At 42.2% G+C, this 19,787-nt stretch overlaps 1 protein-coding gene across 1 annotated transcript in view; it reads left to right on the top strand.

Moving 5' to 3' along the window:
• The window catches only part of LOC113228592 (serine-threonine kinase receptor-associated protein), a 21,581-nt gene extending 1,794 nt beyond the window's left edge, over positions 1-19,787 (top strand). Inside the window, exons 2-8 of the mRNA XM_026461948.1 lie at positions 10,862-10,996; positions 11,844-12,002; positions 13,344-13,465; positions 13,825-13,906; positions 14,411-14,578; positions 15,122-15,333; positions 19,481-19,787. Coding sequence (XP_026317733.1) covers positions 10,862-10,996; positions 11,844-12,002; positions 13,344-13,465; positions 13,825-13,906; positions 14,411-14,578; positions 15,122-15,312 — 857 coding nt within the window. The 3' untranslated portion in view covers positions 15,313-15,333; positions 19,481-19,787. The remainder of the gene's footprint in view (positions 1-10,861; positions 10,997-11,843; positions 12,003-13,343; positions 13,466-13,824; positions 13,907-14,410; positions 14,579-15,121; positions 15,334-19,480) is intronic.

Here is a 19,787-nt window from a genome sequence, read left to right as displayed (position 1 = left end):
CTTGTCTAAATTGAATAACAAAAACAATTGAAAGTCGATATTCAAATTAAAAAAAAAATCACAGAAACCATTTGAAAAAAGTTTCATTCAAAAACCTCAAACCATGAAGATTCTATGAAAATTCAAAAAACCTATTGCAATAAAACGGCAATTTCATACTTTAACCCCTAATATTTGGTGTTACCCCCTCTAGCTCTAGTAACAGCTTGTAGTCGATTTTTCATTGACCTGATTAACTTTTTAATAACTTCTTGAGGAATTCCGTCCCATTCCTCTAACAACGCCGTCTTGAGCTCATTGATATTTGAAGGTGCCGGATTTCTGGCTCGGACCCTTCGTTTGAGCTCGTCCCATAAATGTTTGATGGGATTCATGTCTGGACTAAGCGCTGGCCAGTCCATGGTCTGTATACGGACTTTTTCCAGAAACCGCTTAGTTATACGCGAAGTGTGACACCGGGCATTATCGTGCATCAATAAGAAGTTATCGCCGACAAACCCCGTGTACGGAACAACATGTTCTAGGAGTATATCGGTAATATACCGATCGGCTGTCAATCCTCCTCCTCGGTCCCCCCAGGCACGAAAACGAGTTCGGTTTTCTCGTCTAAAGAAATTCCAGCCCACATCATACAAGAGCCGCCGCCATATGCAACAGTTTCAGCGAAACAGCACTGCGAAAATCGTTCACCTGGGCGCCTACTTGGTACTTGGTACTTGGTGCAACGGGCTGGTGTCCGCAACTCGACGTCAAGGCGCCTATTTTGCGTGTGGTGGGTGCAGGGTCCTACTCGTGCCACCCAAGCTCCTCCAGGAATCTCAGCAGCCTCCTCGGCTTGCTGAAGACTTCGGGGAGCGACCTTGGCACTCCAAGGTACTTTGCCCTGTAGTTGGCCACGCCGGAGCACTGTAGTAGGATGTGCGCAGCCGTTTCCTCCCCCTCCATGCACGCTCTGCATAGAGGGCTGTCTGTGATACCTAAATTGAAAAGGTGTTTATTGTATGGACCATGACCCGTTAGGGCGGCAGTTAGAGTGCGAAGCTCTTGCCTTTTGAGTTTAATAAATATTCGAGATAGACTGGCATTGAGCGTTGGGAGTGCTTCCCTCGCCTGTCTACAGACCGTAAGGGTCGTCCATGTATTATTATGTGATGATTTTGTACCTTTGTGTATGGTTGTTTTGAACCATTGGTAGGGGAGGGACACTATGGGTTCTGGTCCTACAGCGTCCGCCTCCGATCCTTTTCTGGCTAGTTCATCTGCTGCATCATTGCCGCGTGAGCCGCTGTGTCCTTTAATCCACTGTAGGGTTACGTGGTTTTGTATACATACCTCCATGAGTGCTTGATGGCATTCATAAATGAGCCCTGAGTTTATGTCATAGCTGTTCAGTGCTTGTAGTACTGACATACTGTCTGAGAGTATTCGAATGGAGTGGTTCTTAACTCTTCTCGCTATGATTGCTTCTGCCGCCAACTTGATGCCCATGCATTCAGCCTGGAATACTGTGTTGTGGTCACCAAGTGGTGTTGATATCCTGATATTGAGGTCTTCTGAGAATACCCCAGTACCTGTTCCTGAATTTGTTTTAGATCCATCAGTGAAGACGCGGACCTCTTTGGGGTTTAGTCCTTCGTTGGGTTCTTCAAACAATTGTATCTTGTATTTTTTGTCAAAGATGTATTGTTTTGGGATCCTATCCACAGCCGCCTCCAGTAGCGGTTCCTCATTGACAGTCTTATAGAGGATTTCTGTGTGTGGGGTCCTCATGTTCTTCCAAAGGCCGGCTCTATTTAGACGCACTGCTGTTGACGCCGCTTCCTGTCTGATGAACAGTGGGAGGGGTCGCAGGTCCAGCATCGCTTCGAGGGCCGCAGTTGGTGTTGTCCTCATGCAGCCGGTCGTCGCCACGCAAGCAAGTCTTTGGAATTTGTCCAGCTTGTCGGTTGCGGTCGTCAGCTGGGTTCGTGGCCACCATACTGTAGCGCCGTAACTGATCATGGGTCTTATCACCGCTGTGTAGAGCCATAGTGTTATCTTGGGTGAAAGTCCCCATTGTTTACCCACCATTCTATGGCACTGCCAGAAGGTGATAGTGGCTTTTTGAATTTTGTTGTTCAGATGCTTGTTCCAGTTCAACTTGTTGTCTAGTATTACCCCCAGGTACTTGACTTCGGTTGATAATTTTAGTTCTGTACTGAAGAGTTTGGGTAGTAGGTAGTTACCCAGTAGTCTTTTGTTTGTAAACATTACTAGTTCCGTCTTTGTCGGGTTTACCGATAGTTCGTATGCCTTGCACCATCTTTCCACAATCCGGAGTGCAGCTTGTGTTATGTCGCAGAGAGTATTGGCATAATTTCCTGTTACCAGTATAGCTATGTCATCAGCATATCCTACTGTATAGAAATGTTCTTTGTTTAGTTTGATGATGAGGTCATTTACGACCATGTTCCACAGCTGCGGCGACAGTACCCCCCTTGAGGGCACCCCTTCGCTACTATGGCCCGTGGGGTCTCTTTTGCTGTTGTTTTTATTGTTCTTTGTTTTAGCATGTTGCTAATCCAGCTGATCAGCACTTCATCCACTTCGTGTCTTCTCAGTGCTGATTGTATGCTGGAAAAGTTGGTTTTATCGAAGGCTCCCTCAATATCTATGAAGGTGCCTAGGCAGATTGCTTTGTTTTTGAGGGCCTCTTCTATCTTGCCAACAACGGCATGTAGGGCCGATTCAGTGGATTTGCCTTGGCTGTATGCATGTTGGTTTCCGTGTAATGGTATGTTCTTAAGCGCACCATCCCTCAGTTCTCTGTCACATAGCCTTTCCAATGTTTTCAGGAAGAACGATGTGAGGCTGATTGGTCTGAAGGATTTCGCGTCAGTGTAGTCGTTTTTTCCTGGTTTCGGTATAAAAATGACTTTTACCTCTCGCCAGCTGTGGGGCACATAGCTGAATGCTAGACAGGCCCGAAAGATGTCGACCAGGTGCTGGACCAGTGTGTCCCCGCCCCATTGTAGGAGTGCGGGAAATACTCCATCTTGGCCCGGAGCTTTGTACGGTTCAAAGGTGTTTACTGCCCATTTTGTCTTTTCGTATGTTACTACTTGTTCAGCGTATCGCCAGTTATGGATCGATGTGTTATGGTTCATTTCTTCGCACCTGTCATCTTGGACGAACCTGCATCCTGGGAAATGTGTTTCCAGTAGGGTTCTCTCCGTTTCCGCAGGGGAAGTTGTGTATGTGTTATCTATTTTGCGTATTGAACCTAGCTCAGTTGAATTTGAGTTGCCTAGGATTTTCCTTATTCTGTTCGCTTGTGCACAAGACGTAATGTTCCCGCAGTAGCCTCGCCATGACGCGGTGCTCCTGAAAGTATGCGCTTTTTGAGTTTGGATTTGGCCGTCTTGTAGTTTTCCCAGTCCTCATCCGCGCATGTGTTCATTGCTCTATTGAAACATCTCCTTACCCTTCTTCGAAGCCTCTCAAGCTCAGGCCCCCACCAGTGTTGGCCTTGTCGCGGGGCTGAGTCACTCAGTGGGCATGCGGAGTTATAGCTGTTCACTATGTTTGATGTTAGTTCTTTTACCTGTGTTTCTATCTGTGCTGTGTTCAGTAGTCTGCCAGGTTCCCCCAGACTCTGGTGTAGTTTGTCAGTGTATAGTTTACGATCAGTTTTTCGGGGATTTCGTTTCGGTTGTTGTTCTTTGATGGCTGTGTCTAAGCTAAATCTTATCCATCTGTGGTCCGAGAAGGATGCTTCTTCGGACACGTGCCAGTCTTGGACAAGATTTACTGCTCCTTCTGATGCTAGGGTTAGGTCTATAATTGTCCTGCATCTTTTATTTACGAAGGTTGGTACAGTACCTTTATTAAGGATTTGAAGGTTAGTTGTGAATAAGTATTCTGTTAGGTTCTTACCTCTGTCATTTGCGAGTTCCATGCCCCACAATGGATGGTGGGCATTGGAGTCAGTAGCCACGACGATGTGCTGGCCGTTCTGCTCGCAGTACTTGATTAGCCGTTCCATTTCCTGTGGCGGTGGTACATCAGTCTCCGCCATATAGACAGAGGCGAGCACCACTTCAGGTAGGCCTGTGGCCGTGTCAGCTAAAAGCTTGACGGCACACAGGTCTCTGGAACAGAATTCTGTTAGTGGCTGTACATGCAAGTTATTAGAGTAATAGATGCAAGTTCGTGGTTTATCTGAGTTATTGGTGGATAATAGCTTACCTCTCAGATGTGAGAGTCCATTTATTTGGCCGCGGGCACTGATCCACGGTTCCTGGATCAGCGCCACGGCTGTGTTGTTAACCTCCAACCACTTCCGGAGCTGAACCGTTGCGGCCTGGCTGTGGTGGAGGTTGTTCTGGACGACTTGCAGTTTATTGAGCGAGGGGGATACCGCCATCACCAGACAGCAGCTCCACGTCCTCGTCCTCGCTCAATCGGATGTCTCCCATCCCCAACACACACTCATCGTCGCTAATGGACACCGCCGGGCATTCGTCGGTGTCCACAGGGTCGGGGGTCGGGGAGGGCCCTTTTCCTTCCCTGGTGATACCAGAGGAGGTGGAGGGCTCCGGGGAAACATCCATTTGTCCTGTGTCCTGTATTGTAGACGCTATATTCTCTGGAGGCGCGTCAGTGTAGAGGCCCCTTTTCGTTCTAAATCTCAGGTAGACCGTGCCTAACTGGAATGTGAAGCGCCGGCCATGCCCCAGGACAGTGGGGACCAGATCTTCGGGGAGGCTCACCACCACGAAGGTATACTTTGCTGATTCCGCTTGTGGACAAGCCAGCGGTGAGCCTCCGCCCACTTGTTTTGCCACTTGAGGATGCGACCGATTCGGCGCGCATCCTCCCATTTGCCGGGGAGTAGAAGTCCGCAGACCACCCTCCGGGGAGCATCCACCCCATTTTTCAATGAGAGGGGCTCCCCGGAAGGCAGCCTGATGGTGCTGACGGCGTCCTCCAGCCACTGGAAAGTGGCCTTATCGTGACACCACAGTTTCAAGGCCCCATCGCCGTAGACGGGTTTTCCTCGAAACTGTGGGCCGACGTCATCCTCGCCGCATTCCTCAGCTCCTTGAGTGAGAAGCTCACATAGGGCCTCCTGTATGGTGTCAGCATCGGGGCTCCGTATGAAACCTGTTTTAGCCGAGGTAATAACCGCCATGAGTTCGGGGTTAGTTGCCTCGGCGTATGATTTGTTCTGGGCGGGCCTCTCAACTTTCTGCCGCTTGTGCTCGCCTCTAGGAGAGATCGTCTCATCGAGGCGTGCCCGTTTGGCATTGGTCGAGGACCTCTGCGCCTTGTCCGCCGGTTTGCTCTTAGAAAGGAGGGGGGCCCTTCCAGGGGGTTGCGAGTCCGGTCTAGGGAGCCGCTTTGGTGTGGTCCCAGAACCATCCTCGCCAGCCACTGGGAGCCTCGCCTCTCCCTCCTTCTGCTGGGTGTTGCTCGCGTTTTGAAGTCGCTCGCGCTCTCGGAGCCGACTCCGTTTGTTCTTTCGGGCAGGGCGTCCCCTGCTCCCACTGGGAGCTGGAGGTGGTCGCTTGCCCTGGCCACTTTCCCCTTCCATGCGGATGGGTGCCGTGGTTTTGGGCTTGCGACTCACCAGAGTCCACCCTGCCTCAAGGGCTGTGTGCGTTGGGTTCTGCGATGCAGAGCCAGGTGTCTGAGCGGGGACCACGGAGCACGAGGCTCGGGCCACTACCGCTGGTGTTGGGCCAGCACCGGCATCGGTACGCGGTTGGCCTTGGGGTTTCCCCTTTGGCCTACCACTCACCGTAGGGCGCTGGTCTGTGTTTGATTTTGTGCTTGATGGGGCACTTTTGGGTTTCCCCTCCAGTACCACCGGTTTTGGGTGATTGATTTGTTTTGATTGATCTGCAGAATCCATAATGCATTGTACTTGTGTTCACTCTCCTGATTTCCCACCCACCACGGAGCCCGCACCTTTGGGGATGTCCCATTCGGGACACCAGGATTATCAGGAGAGTATAGGTGCAGAGGGAGCTCGAAATGTGCGGCTGGCTGACCCGATCAAAGTCAGCCAGGTGTTCCGCACATACTCACCCCGTCAGCATGGCCGAGTCCGTCCCCCCCACACCTCGCCTGTGGCCCTCTGACGGGACACATTGCCGTTTCCCTGTGTTGGCTAGTCACAGGGCTACCGTTTAGCAGGAAATCAGGGCCAAAGAGGGCGTATTGCTTGCCGGGGTCCCCACCCCGCTCGGGCTCAACCCCCCAGGATTCCTTCATCCCTGCGTACGGCGCTCAACTGCGTAGGCATGAACGCAGGAGGGTGTAGGTTAAGACCGCCCACCACTTGCCATGATCCACCCTCATAAAGCATGGCCGGGCTGTGTTGATCGCTTCGCGCTCTCACTGGTAAGACTCAGACTGAAGCCGAGAGTTGTCAGTGTTAGCCCCAGGGTGTACCGGCTACATCCTTGGGCATTCTGTGACAACATGTCATCACAGACTGTTCAAGAACTTCGCACGCGTGGAGGTGGAACAACTAACACACCACACCTAGGCGCCTATACACCCGACCTCTTCTATCACTGCCATGCAGACACATTCTGCACTCGTCAGTAAACAAGACAGCCCGCCATTGCTCGTGGTTCCAATTGAGGTGCTCTCTAGCAAATTGCAGGCGCGCTTGTCGATGGCTTGTCGTCAATTTCGGACCAGTTGCAGGGCGTTTTGGTGTAAAGTTGCCTTCCCTCAGGCGTCTTCGAACTGTCCACTCGCTTACAGCCACTCCTCGAACACGTCTTAGCTCTTGCTGTACGTCGACACCAGTCAGGTGGCGATTTCGTTGAGATGTAGAGACTATGAACCGATCGTCGATTTGAGTTGTGCACCTGTGACGGCTGGTTCTCGGCCTCCGGTCGAATACACCAGTCTCTAGAAATCTTCTGTATACCCTTGATACAGCAGATTGGCTTAGGTGCAGTGGAGCAGCGACAGATCGCTGACTAAGTCCCTGTTGCAAAAGAGCAACAACTTGAACGGCTTCTTCCGGTGTTGTATCCATGGTTTTGTCAAAATAGTGATGGCGATTCACGGAGATGCGTTCAGGTCAACTTCTGGAAAGCGGCTGTAGGCATAAGCCGCGTGCGGGAGGTTTTATAGGGTTAGTTGGTCGCCTAACTCGTACTGGGTACCGCGAGTAAATTTCCCTGTACTGCATATTTTTTTTTTTTAAACTACTGAATCGATATTGATGCTAATGGTACATTTTTAAAGCTGAAGTTTCAAGCATTTTAAACATATAACGTTTTTATAATTCGGTTGTAAACTTTTTGATAAAACCTACTCTGAATGCGCGCTTAGACATTGAGTCGGTTTAGTTGCTCGCGAGTGTAGTTAGATATTCAATTAATTTTTTTATACTAGGATAAACAAGAAAATTATAACAATAACATTATTTGATTAATTCAACTAAGATTTCTATTAGAAACTCATCAATGAGGTAAACACTTATTGTCTCAGTATATAGGTATTCTGTTCAGTTTCCTTACACAGTATATTGCATGCATTGAAATCCATGACCTTAAAAGTAATCTTAGCATTTTCAAAGTCAACCAGTGTCAAGAAAGGAGTTAAGAAGTTATTGTGATTGCTTTACTTATTATGTACATTGGAGGTCACATATTATCTTAAGGTTTTTAACAATTTTGCTTTATTTCATCATTTATTATCAAATTCGCTCAATTCTTTATTTGGATACTTTTCCAATGTACTGTCAGATTAACCTATAGGTAATAACCATATCTATAGCTGTTCTTTCTATGTATATTGTAGATAGTATGTAGATCTTATGTATTTGCAGTGAAGTAAAAAAAACATTCATATAAAGATATATTACATGCGAAACTATATCTATGTCCATGTAAATAACAAAAAGTCCAGCATAATTTCTTAATTTTAATTTAAAAAGCAATCTTTACAGTAATCACATGTGGCTAGAATAAAAAAAGTAAAATCATACTAAATGATATACACATATACAGTAGGGCCATTCCAAAGTGACAGGTTGGACATTTTGACTCCTTCTTTCTTGAACTTTTAGTAATTTCTCCCTAACCATTGGTTACTTAGACTTAAAATGAAAATATCATGAAGCCAGATATGCAATTCATCTGCGACTATTTATTTATTTACATAAATTTATGACATTATTTATATTCAAAACTTTTAATTTTCTAAGTGTGATGGGTGGGAAACTCACGATACCCGCCTGTTTGAGTTTTTTCAGCAAGTTTTTCATATGAGATAACTTGAATGTTAAAGTTCTATTTTATATATACACTTAATTAATAACTTTCATAAATTTTAAGGAAATTGACAAGTTAAGTTGTGACAGGTGGGACATTATTTTGTGACGGGTGAGACGAGTTACAATTGAATACACAGAATTAATAAAATTACACTGTTTAATATGAGATCCATCGTTAGTAAGCAAATATTTTATATTTTTTGTCTTATTAAAATATTTTAACATAAAAAAACAGAATTAAAGAACTGATAAAGTAATCCTATTATTTTTTTAGAAACACTATCTATATAGATTTTAGGACTTTCGTGGTTATTCACTAAATGATTATCACTAGTATCAGGTTTCTTACCACGGTATGACTTCTATTTATTTTCCCGATATTTCGGAACGGTTGCACGCTCCATGGTCACGGGTTGACTGGACGGCGGCAGATGACAGCTTTAAGAGCAGACATATCTGTCTACCCTCTTGCGCTGTCGACGACTACCTTCATCGCGATTTGTTCTGGCGTTACCATTGTCACTCACTTTTTTCACACAAACCACACTCACTGTATCTACAAGCGAAAATAAACTCGAGGTGTTTTTGTTTTTGTTACTGCACGCATTCCATGGATTCCATGCACTGGACAGTTTAAAACCATCATCACGGTTAAATGTTTTGTACTTCGTGATCTCGATGGCTTCTCCTACCAACCGTGGTATGTAGTGACGTTCTGTCGAGAGTACCTGGGGGCTATGCAACTCGATCCAGTGGTTAGTTAGTGTCAGTCTGCGTGAGATGTTGTGCTATAGCCGACTTTTGTGCATCATTGTTTTTTACTGCTCGGTTGTGTTCCTTCATACGATCGATAATTGTTCGTTTAGTCTGACCGATATACGAGCTCCCACAACTGCAGTTCACTTTATAGATACCCGGTGTTTGTAATGGAAGGCGGTCTTTTGGTGAACGCAACATTTTGCCTATTTTGGTTAAGGAGTTTTTAACAGTTTTTATGGAAAACTTCCTTAGCGACCTGGCTATTTTATCTGTCACCCCTTGTACATAGGGCAGAAAAACTGGTAGTCTCTGTACGTCAATTTGCTTCTTCCTTTTGTGTATTGGTTTAAATGTTTTTATTCTGTATCCATTCTGTCGCAAAACCGTCTTAACGTGCTCCTGTTCCTGTGGTAGGTGGTAATATCGGGCGTGTGGAAATATCAGGAAAATAAAAAGAAGTCATACCGTGGTAAGAAACCTGATACTAGTGATAAACACTCTCTATGACGACATGAAATCATAGTCACAAGTAAAATTCGTTAATAAATTTGAAAAATCCTGCCGCATCGTTGAAGATTGTTTATCATATCAAAATATATCAAATTTTATAAATTTTGCTCGAATGTATAGTTAAAACTGGTGGAGATAGACTTTTCATGAATTTCTTGATACTAAAAATCATCAGGAAAACTGTTGTCACTTTTTAATTGTCTTTTTTTATGTGTTAAATGTGTTAAGTATGAGAAGAATTATAAAAAATTTGCGTACAAATGATGGATCTACATATAAACAGTGTATTTAAAAAAATTCTATATATTAAAATGTAACTTGTCCCACCTGTCGCAAAATGGTGTCCCAATCGTCACCATTTAACACATCAAATGTTAAACTCCGAAATTAACGCAACTATTACACCTAGTAAACATCGTAAAAACTCGGATCCATGAAAATACAAACATTTAATCAAAGTAAAAACGTTTAGAAGTGTGTCCCACCCATCGCTGTGATATATATGTATATGTAATATAATGACCCTTAGGATAATTGTACCTTTTATTAAGGCAAATGCCAATAGATTGCATATTTATTGGTTAAAATAAAAATATATGTGTTTTATTGTGACGGGTGGGACTTGAAATGACTATTTATTGAAACTTTAATAACTCCTCACCATATATACTTCCATGCAATCACTTGCCACTGATTTAAAATTCGTGAATTGTATTTTCTTCGACAGTAATAACTTTTTTAGAAAGAAGCACAAATAACCGCGATTGTTGCTAACATTATAGAAAAAAAATGCTTCACTATAGACGACAGCACTATGGCTGCGTTAATGAAGACAAAAAATACAATAATTGTACAATATCCGAAAAATCTCATTTATTTCTAATGATTTGATTTATTGGGCGCATTCTAGTCATACAATTAAAACCAAATTGTGTATTTTATTTTTTTGAACTGCAGTGTCATTTTCGCTGGAATGACCCAGTACCCTTCTTTCTTTCTTTCTTTCTTTTACCCATACACATGTGACAAACAGGTCATAATTAATATACTACATAAATATGATGACCTCAGTGGTCAAATGACTTGCACACCAGTTTCCATGGTGTCGCCATCTATTAGGTTCTGATTTCAATCCCCGGCCAGGTCAATGTAAAAAACCAACTTTTCTGTTGTTCAAAAAATCAACTTTGTGTTTGTGGTACTCCCGTTGTTTCCGATTTGCATAACAAAAGTGTGTTCGTTCTTAATTTGGAATCAGAGCAACGTAGGTGATTGTTTGTCTAATATTTATTATTATATCTCTTTCAGATGGGAAACCCATGTTGCGTCAAGGTGAGACGGGTGACTGGATTGGGACATTTGAAGGCCACAAAGGAGCAGTGTGGGGAGTGGCTTTGACACAAAACGCTAATTTGGCAGCTAGTGGAGCAGCTGATTTTTCGGGTAAGTCTTTCAGCTCAAATTGAACAGTTCATCAATAGTATGTGGGATTGAATGTTTACAAGATTTGTGATGTAGATTTTTCCATACGCACTTACGAGTTGTTGATGATGTAAATGCAGACCATGGAATTAGTAGTTAGAAATATATCAGTTGTAAAATGTTGTACTTGGATTAATTAAAGTATTCAGTGATTCTCATGTAGATTGGTTTGCAGTTAATAACCTGCCCTTAAAGAGAAAAAAACAAATTATGTGAAATTTACATTACAATAGATACAGTTGTGTTTTTTCGGTATAACTTTAGACCCTAAATTGCTATGGTACTCACAAATAAGTCAGTTATCGAAACGGGTCAACCCTGCAGTGTACGCGATTAAAAAAAATAGCATTTCCTACGGCATTTTACTTTCGGGGTAATGCCGTCGATATTTCATTTAAGGTGAAATATATACACACACGAGGTTTAAAACTTTAGTTTAGCAGGATGAATATTGAAATAAATATTGTAAATTATAAATGTGTACAAATGTTTTTAACAAACAGCAACCCCTAGCTAGAGTTTCTTGCTCATTCTTCGCAAGGGAATCTGCCTTACAAATGAGCAGTAGAGTTTAATGTTTTTGACTATTGTAAGTTTAATTTACTCACCCATGGTATAAAGATTATTTGACTTTGATTTCACGCACAATTATGGTGCAATATTATTTATTGATCAAAGCTGTTTCACTCCCATGGAGAATTGCGAATGATACTTGCTTTTATGTTTCCAAGCTTGTGGAATAGGTAGCGATCACGCATCTCCACTGATGATCCTAATCGTAATTGCTACAAGCCTATCTATTTTACAGCTAAGTTATGGGATGCGCGATATGGCGAGGTGGTCCACACATTCGACCACGAGCACATAGTAAAGAGTGTGAATTTCAACTCTGACGACTCGCTGCTGCTTACCGCCAGTAACGAGAAACTCATAAGGGTGTTTGACTTAAACAAACCTGATGCTGGACGTAAGTGTACAATTTTATATGAGACGTTTTTAGCTGAATGCAATTATTTTGCGCCGGTATAGGAATTTAACTCATATTCAGATTAGATTCTGATTGAATCTACTAAGATCCTTAATCCATTTAAGTAGAGATAATCGATTCATCCGTAGAATAAAGTCCTATGTGCAGGACTGCTTATTCTCAGGAGTCCTGAATTTCAAATCATTTTATGGGGATTGGCGCTGTGTGGGGACAATGCGGGCATTCTAGCATAGCGTCAATAGAGCCAATCAAACCAAACCTACATAGCACCAATCCCCATAAAGGCCTCCATCGAGTTCAAGTGAGTTGAAATTCCCCACACATTGGCAACGCTGCTCAGGACATACATTTTGTTCGTTGTTCTCAGCTTTGGATATCAGATCGATCGTTGTTCGACTTTATATTTCCAAAACGACATAAGATATAAAAATTCTGATAAACTCTTGTATATAGATAGGTCTAGGTTTTAATAATGATATTATGTATTTACCTCTTTTCGCTATATAATCACGTAGGACTCTGTTCTTCCGATGCGTCGTAATGTTAAATAGCCAAGTAGGGTTTTATTACTTCAGTCAGTTATTCATCGAAATATAATAATAATTGTTGAAATAATTCAAAGCCAGTTGGTTGTTTAAACTCGTCTGTGACGAGAGACTGGCTGAGACGAGTGGCCTCTTAGGGCGAGTTCCCATTATGTCGTGACGACACATAGTCGTGCGCTTTAAACTGTCGTGTCTTGTATATTTAAATGAAGTTGTTCACATATAGTACAACACGATGAACTATCGAGACAATGGGAAGAGCTAGAACGACAGTCGTCCGGCGATAAATATAAACAAATAATCGCTGCTACTATTGTCGTCACGTTTTATTTATCCGCACCCTCGGCTCGCTTCTGCCGATTTTGTCGTGCAAACGACAAGTTGGCTGCCGTGAAACGATAAATTGTCGTCACGATCTAGTGGGGACACCTGCTAGACACGACAGTCGTTCAACGATAAAATAAACGTCTACGACACAGTCACTACTGAAAGTCGTGATACGGGAACACGCTACGATAAATAAAACGTTACGACATAATGGGAATGCGCCCTTAGTTTTAGGCAGTTTTTGCGGTATGCTAAACAACTTTTGTGTTGTTTAGCAAACCGCAAATCTGAGTTGTTGGTTTAAGAGATAAGAAAGCGACCGGATTGTGGTAATTGTAGTTTTCACCGGATTTTTGTTTGTTTTCCTTCATTTGACTGCTTTTAGTGAAAGTGTCATTTCATTTTTATTTTATGTCGTAAGTGACACTTGCCAATATTTCTTTAACAGCAATAGAAAAGATAAGTGCGCACACGAGCAGCATCAGGCACGCCGTTTTCCTGCACAACTCGCGCGTCGTCAGTGTCAGCGACGACCTCACAATGCGCGTTTGGGACCGCACGAGTGGGCAGGTAATTTAAACCTTGAGTAAGGGCTCTTAAACATAAACACGATGCGACGTCGTATCTCCGGACTCTTACACATAAACACGGTACGCGACGCGACGCCATATCGTGTTTTTGTGTAAGAACCCTAACGCATTAGCTCCATACATAACGTGTAAACGGTTCACCACCTGATGTTATCATATCGTATCACGATACATTGTCTATAGAACCATTGTTACGTTGTCAATCTTACAAGAATTTGTTCCTCCCAATTGTAGTTCCATCGAAGATCCACCGTGTAGATTACTCACAACATGACAAAGCAGGAGTGTTTGATTGATTCGCATTTAATTTATCGCTAATCTGTGACATAAACATTTCAGGAGGTGCACAAGATAGACTTCCCAACCATTCCAAACAGCTTAGAGCTATCAAGAGACGGAGCTATATTAACGGTAGCACATGGTAAGCAATTAATGAAGATCTATAAAAAATGTTACATTTGTCGAGCTCTTAGGTTTTCGCGATTGTTAGACAAATAAATTATATGAAACTGTTTAAATGAAAATAATTCGAAATAATCAAATGAAACTATTGTTTCGGATCCAAATCGCATACGTATGTTTTTTCGGCTGACTCAGTCAGCCGTGACTATGGTACGTGTAAAGGGCCCGAAACGTTGGTTTGTTTGAAAACAAAAAAAAATATACGCGATTTACATCCGAAAAAAAAAAATAGTTTCATTTTTAATTTTTATATATATTTTTTTTTATTGGTTCATGAAAACAGCTGCCGATTAGAAGCACCATGTGGCTCAAGGACGTTATTCGTAAGGTACACCGTGTGTCTTTAGGACCCGTGACCGGTTAACCTATATGGCGATCGATTTGTAACCCGAATGAGTTTGCACAAATTAATATTTTAACGTACATATATATTTTTCTAATTATTTTATGTTCACATATTTAGGTTTAAACGTAGCATTCTACTCGTCGGACACGATGCGTAAAATGCGCGAGATCCCTGTGCCCACGAAGTGTTATTCGGCATCGCTAGCGCCTAGTCGCGCGACGTTCGTCTGCGGCGGCGAGGACCTAAAAGTATACAAGTTCGATTACAACACCGGCACTGAGCTTGGTAAGAATTAATGCGATTATCTGACACTGTCACCCTTGTCATCCGTTAGACCCGGACTATTCCGGACATGGCTTCTTGCACGAACGTTTAAATAGGCCTAATAAATAGTTTATGCCGCCTACACGTGTTTCGGTTTTGTTGGCCACTGTCTGTGTCCGTGTAGCCCGGACTTTAATCCAAAAGACACGAAAATAGTTTTATTTACTGATACTGTAATTTTGCGGTCTACCGTATTTCAGCTAAATAAAAAGTCATGAACCCATTTCTACGTCTCACTGTTGGGCACGGGTCTCTTCTCAAGCGAGGGTTTAGGCCATGGTCCGCCACGTTAGTCCAATGCGACTGCACACGTTTTCAGAGAGTTATGAACCTTCTTCAACGTGCAGGTTTCATGTCGATGTAAATTTCAAATTAAATTTCGCACATAAGATTCTGATAAACTCAGGCCCTTATTCGAACCCACGGCCTCTGCCTGAGAGGCGGTAAGCCAAACCATTAGGCTTATAATTAAATAAAAAGTACATTTGTCATTATTAATTTCAGAGTCAAATAAAGGCCACTTCGGACCTGTACACTGCGTGCGATGGTCGCCCGACGGAGAACTGTACGCGACGGGATCTGAAGATGGCACAGTGCGGCTGTGGCAGGGCGTGCCGGGCCGAGTGTACGGCCTGTGGCGCCGCTCGAATGAGCACCCCATTGCAAATGGTTTTAAGGAGGTTGCAGCCAACTGACTCTTACCTTATTTTGTGCAGGTGATTGTCACAACTAATTCATTCTATAACCATGAGCTGAATAATGTAAAGTTCTTATTATTGATACAAATATCCATCTGACTAGACTCAAAGCAGTGTCTGTCGTCTCAACATGGCTACCGATCTTACCAACTAAGCTACGGATCGAGCCAGCAGATCTTTACTTTTTATGTCTTTAATTTTTCATGATATTCAAACAAAATAAAATATGAGTATTGCAATATAAATTTCATCAAACCATGGGCTTGGAACGGGAAAATATTGGTTGGTTAATTTTCTTTTCTTTTATCTTTGCAAATGGTGTTACTGCCTAATACTATAAGGCTCAAATTACATTGCTGTGTCACGAAATTTATAACGAAATTGTACATAGCATAATATATATTTTTATATTAATTTAACACACGCTCATAGCCCCGCACTAAGAAAACCCTGTATCGCGGGTCCATGGACACACACATAGAAGACCACAAATTACATCTAAACTCACAAGAGAAATGAATGTAGGCCATAGAAATATTTCTTCTGGCCCTGGAAAGTGTGTGACCTGTGTTTTTTTTTGTCGAATTGTTGGTTGTTTAAATTCTGTATCTGGTATGAAAAATTACACTGTGTGACACGAAATCAGTACCCGTAAAACTGATACCTTTAATAGATTGCTATTACCTGATAGTATGTGTTTAGTAATATATCTTATGTATGTGACACGTCTAGTTTTTTAGGTACCAGCCAATATCTTTTTTAATTATTTTCATTTTACGTGAAATATAAGTGAAAAATAACGTAATTGACAAAATCTATTAATGTGATGTTAATATTTCTGGAATCAGGTATCTGAGCGTTCTCAGTTCTTTTCATTGTATAGTTTTTCAAGATGAATGCCGAAAAGTTGTCGCGAGTACAAAAATTTATCAACTAGGCTTGGTTTCTATATTTTAGACATATTATTGTGCATCATGATTAGTCCTAGATTTCGGAACTGTTTTGCGTATCTTACTATATTACTCTCTTGTCTTGGCAGAACAGAGCATTCATGCTCATTGGAGTAACCGATACTGTGGCGTGAACGCAGTAATTACTATTATGATTATGAGACGACCTCGATGGCCCAACGGCTTGCTTTGTGGATGCTCGATGAGCAGGCCTCGAGTTCCGTTCTCGGTAGGAACAATTTGGGAAACTAACTTTTTTAAATTGGTTGCGGTCTGGGTGTTTCAGGCAGTGCCCCAGAGTGAAGTTGCTTGGTCTAGTACTCTACTATAGGGAATTGTCTAGTTTAAGTGCCTCCGTGGACGAACGGTTACCATGCCCGACTGCCACGCAGAGGTCCCAGGTTCTATTCCCGGGCCGGGAGAAATATTTGTATGGCCTACGTTTATTTCTCTTGTGAGTTTGCGTGTAATTTGTGATTGTCTATGTGTGTGTCCATGGCACTCGGGACACAGGGTTGCCCTAGTGCTGGGCTATTGAGTGTGTGTATTATTATTATTAGTAGTATTTATTTTAAACTCTCGCCTCTCCCAAGGCCTAAAAAATTAATTTTGAATTTTTAAATGGGAGAGGCGGTATTTCGTGGCACAGTCGGCTGGGGTCAGGGACTCAGGTCCAAGAATCGGCGAACAATACGTGCCGTATCGAGCAGGACCGCCTTCTGCATTTGTGCTGGAAGCGACACGCCACAGAAATCCAACCGCCTCAAGCTGTTAGAAAGGCTGACTGGAATTAACCCATTTGCGGACAAAACAATTGGGATTATTTCAGTGGAGGCCACATCCCACATGTCGGTGATCTCGTGCGCCAGGTCGAGATACTTCCGGCGTTTCTCGGTTTCAGCTTTCACGAGACCCTCGTCATGCGGGATGGTGACGTCCACAAGAAATACCCTCGACTGCGATCGATCTAATATCACAATATCAGGCTTATTCGCAAGAATAGTCCTGTCCGTGATAATAGATCGATCCCAATAGATTTTGGTGCGGTCATCTTCGAGTATTGGCTCCGGTGAATACTTGTAATATGGCAACCTCTGTTGCACTAGTCCGTACTTGAGAGCGAGCTCTTGGTGTAATATTTTGGCTGCCTGGTTGTGTCTGTGCAAGTACTCAGTGTTAGCAAGAGCGGAACAACCGGAAACAATATGCCTAAGTGACTCTCCGGGACGGCCACATGCCCGACAAATGTCTACTGTGCCGTCCTTTAGGATATATTTCCGATAGTTCCGCGTCTTGATAACCTGATCCTGTATTGCACAGACAAAACCTTCGGTTTCCCCAAAGAGGTCCCCGAAACGCAGCCAATGTAGGGAGGCTTTACGGTCCATAAAAGGCTCGTGGAGTACCTTGAAGAACCTCTCATGGAGCTCCTTCTCTTTCCATACGGACTCGCGGTCAGAAGTGCTAAGCACCACCGGGTCTCGCCATTCCTCTTTGGCCAACGATAAGGGAGTTAGCCCTTTATCACATGTGACAACCTCTCCACGAATTACGTCATCCGTCATCGTCAAAAAGTAGTTTCTGAGACTGCATATCTCGCGGTTGTGCATGGTTTTGACACTTAATAGGCCTCTACCTCCACACTTCCGCGGGACATACAATCTCATAACTGACGATCTCGGATGATGCATTCGGTGAGAGGTCATCGTCGTGCGGACTCGTCTATCCAGAGCGTCTAATTCCGTCTGAGTCCATTTGAGCACGCCAAATGTGTACATCAGAACAGGCATGACCCAGGGGAGTTATAAGCTCGTATAGTATTATAGTATTATTATTGTTAATATTATTATTATTATTTAGACCAGGCCATGAGTGTGGTTATCAAGCACATTATTCTGATCATAATTATCATGGACGTCACTAACGGCTATCGTAAACATCTTTTTGGGTTACCACAGTAATCACAGAGTCAAATATGTGGCACTGTTAGTGCATAATTTGTTACCACGTTAATGAAGAAGATGGATGCGGAATGTTGTTAAAAAATAATTTTGCCTATTCTCATATCTCTTTTTACCACTTTGAATCTTGGGGCCTGTTAGTGGTGAACAGAACAGTTCATAGGATGTAAAAAGAATTGACGAATAGTATGACGGTAATTAGAATGTCGCTAAGTGATTACTGCTGGATTGTAACGTAAGAATATTCTTCTCAACATAAAAGTTAAAAAAACCTATTTATTTTGTGTACACTATTTCATTTTAATTTTATATTTTATGTTTATGCTGCAATATATCAGTTAGAATTTATAACGTAGGCTTTCAAAACTGCAACTTATTACTGGGTGTTTACTTTTCAGTCATTTTGCTAATAGCCGTACCTGAAAAATTATACGTGTTACAAAAAAAATACGTATGTACTATTAATACACGATAAGTATAATAAAAAAAAAACGCATTTGAAAATTTTTTTCTAATTTGTAACGCATTGTTATTTTTATTAAATTTGTTCAATTTGTGCTGTCCCAGTTTTTTCTTCCGATACGTAATTTATAAATAAAATAAAATAAATATAATAAATTCCGATAAGTAATTCTTATAAGAAATTCAGTGTATATAGATTACATAGCATTAAAAAATACTTAATTTTATTCATTGCGTATAAAAAAATATTTTATGAAATTTGACCAACTTCTGCGGTCCTGATTTTTTTGGTCCCATACAATGAAATTATCCATTCATGAAACTGAATCAGTCAGCACAAAAAAAAACAATTTTATAAAATTTACTATGCAAATTGTTTTTACAAAAAAATGCTTAATGGTTCCTAAGACACCTGGTATCTTCTATGGTTTCGGATTTCCCCATACGGTCCCATTTAAAAAAAACACTGTCCTATACTGTAGCTACGGGAATTCCCGAGACTGCGAGTGTTGTCTGGAAGACGTACGACCTGTTTTTTTGGTTCGTATCTAATTTATACATTACACAATTGACAAAGTTTATTATGCCGTGGAACATTTTCTTCAAATTTCTTCTCTTTCCAACAAAAAAATAATAATCGAAATTGGTCCACAAATGCCTGAGTAATCGTGTAACACACAAAAAATCGCAGTGGAATTGAGAACCTCCTCCTTTTTTTAAGTCGGTTAAAGATATATTCTCCTTTGAAAGGTTCAATAACAAGGTTGAAAATAACCAGTTTTTCTTTTACAGGACTTTAAGGAGCAGTGAGAGTGCAATCAAAATTGGTCGTTTGTTGTCGACTGCGGCAGTGGTTGGTAGTCACAAGACCAGGCCGTGTGTTAATGAACTTGAGGGGCTAACCTGACAAATCGAGACTTTACAAATTGTCGAACTTATATTTTAAGTGTTGTTTATTTTTTGCAACAGCTCTTTTTTATACTCAAGCGCGAATGTATTTATTGTAAAAAGAAACAGAATAGACTTGATATTTGCAACAAAATAAAGAGATTTGTAAGTATAAACCAAGTTTTTGTTACGTATAGTTATATAATAGGTT

This window comes from Hyposmocoma kahamanoa, unplaced genomic scaffold, assembly GCF_003589595.1.
Source record: "Hyposmocoma kahamanoa isolate Upper Pololo Valley unplaced genomic scaffold, ASM358959v1 232, whole genome shotgun sequence".
Lineage (NCBI taxonomy): Eukaryota > Metazoa > Arthropoda > Insecta > Lepidoptera > Cosmopterigidae > Hyposmocoma > Hyposmocoma kahamanoa.
The sequence above is the reverse complement of the archived record's forward strand: the minus strand, read 5'-3'. Positions and strand labels throughout refer to the sequence as shown.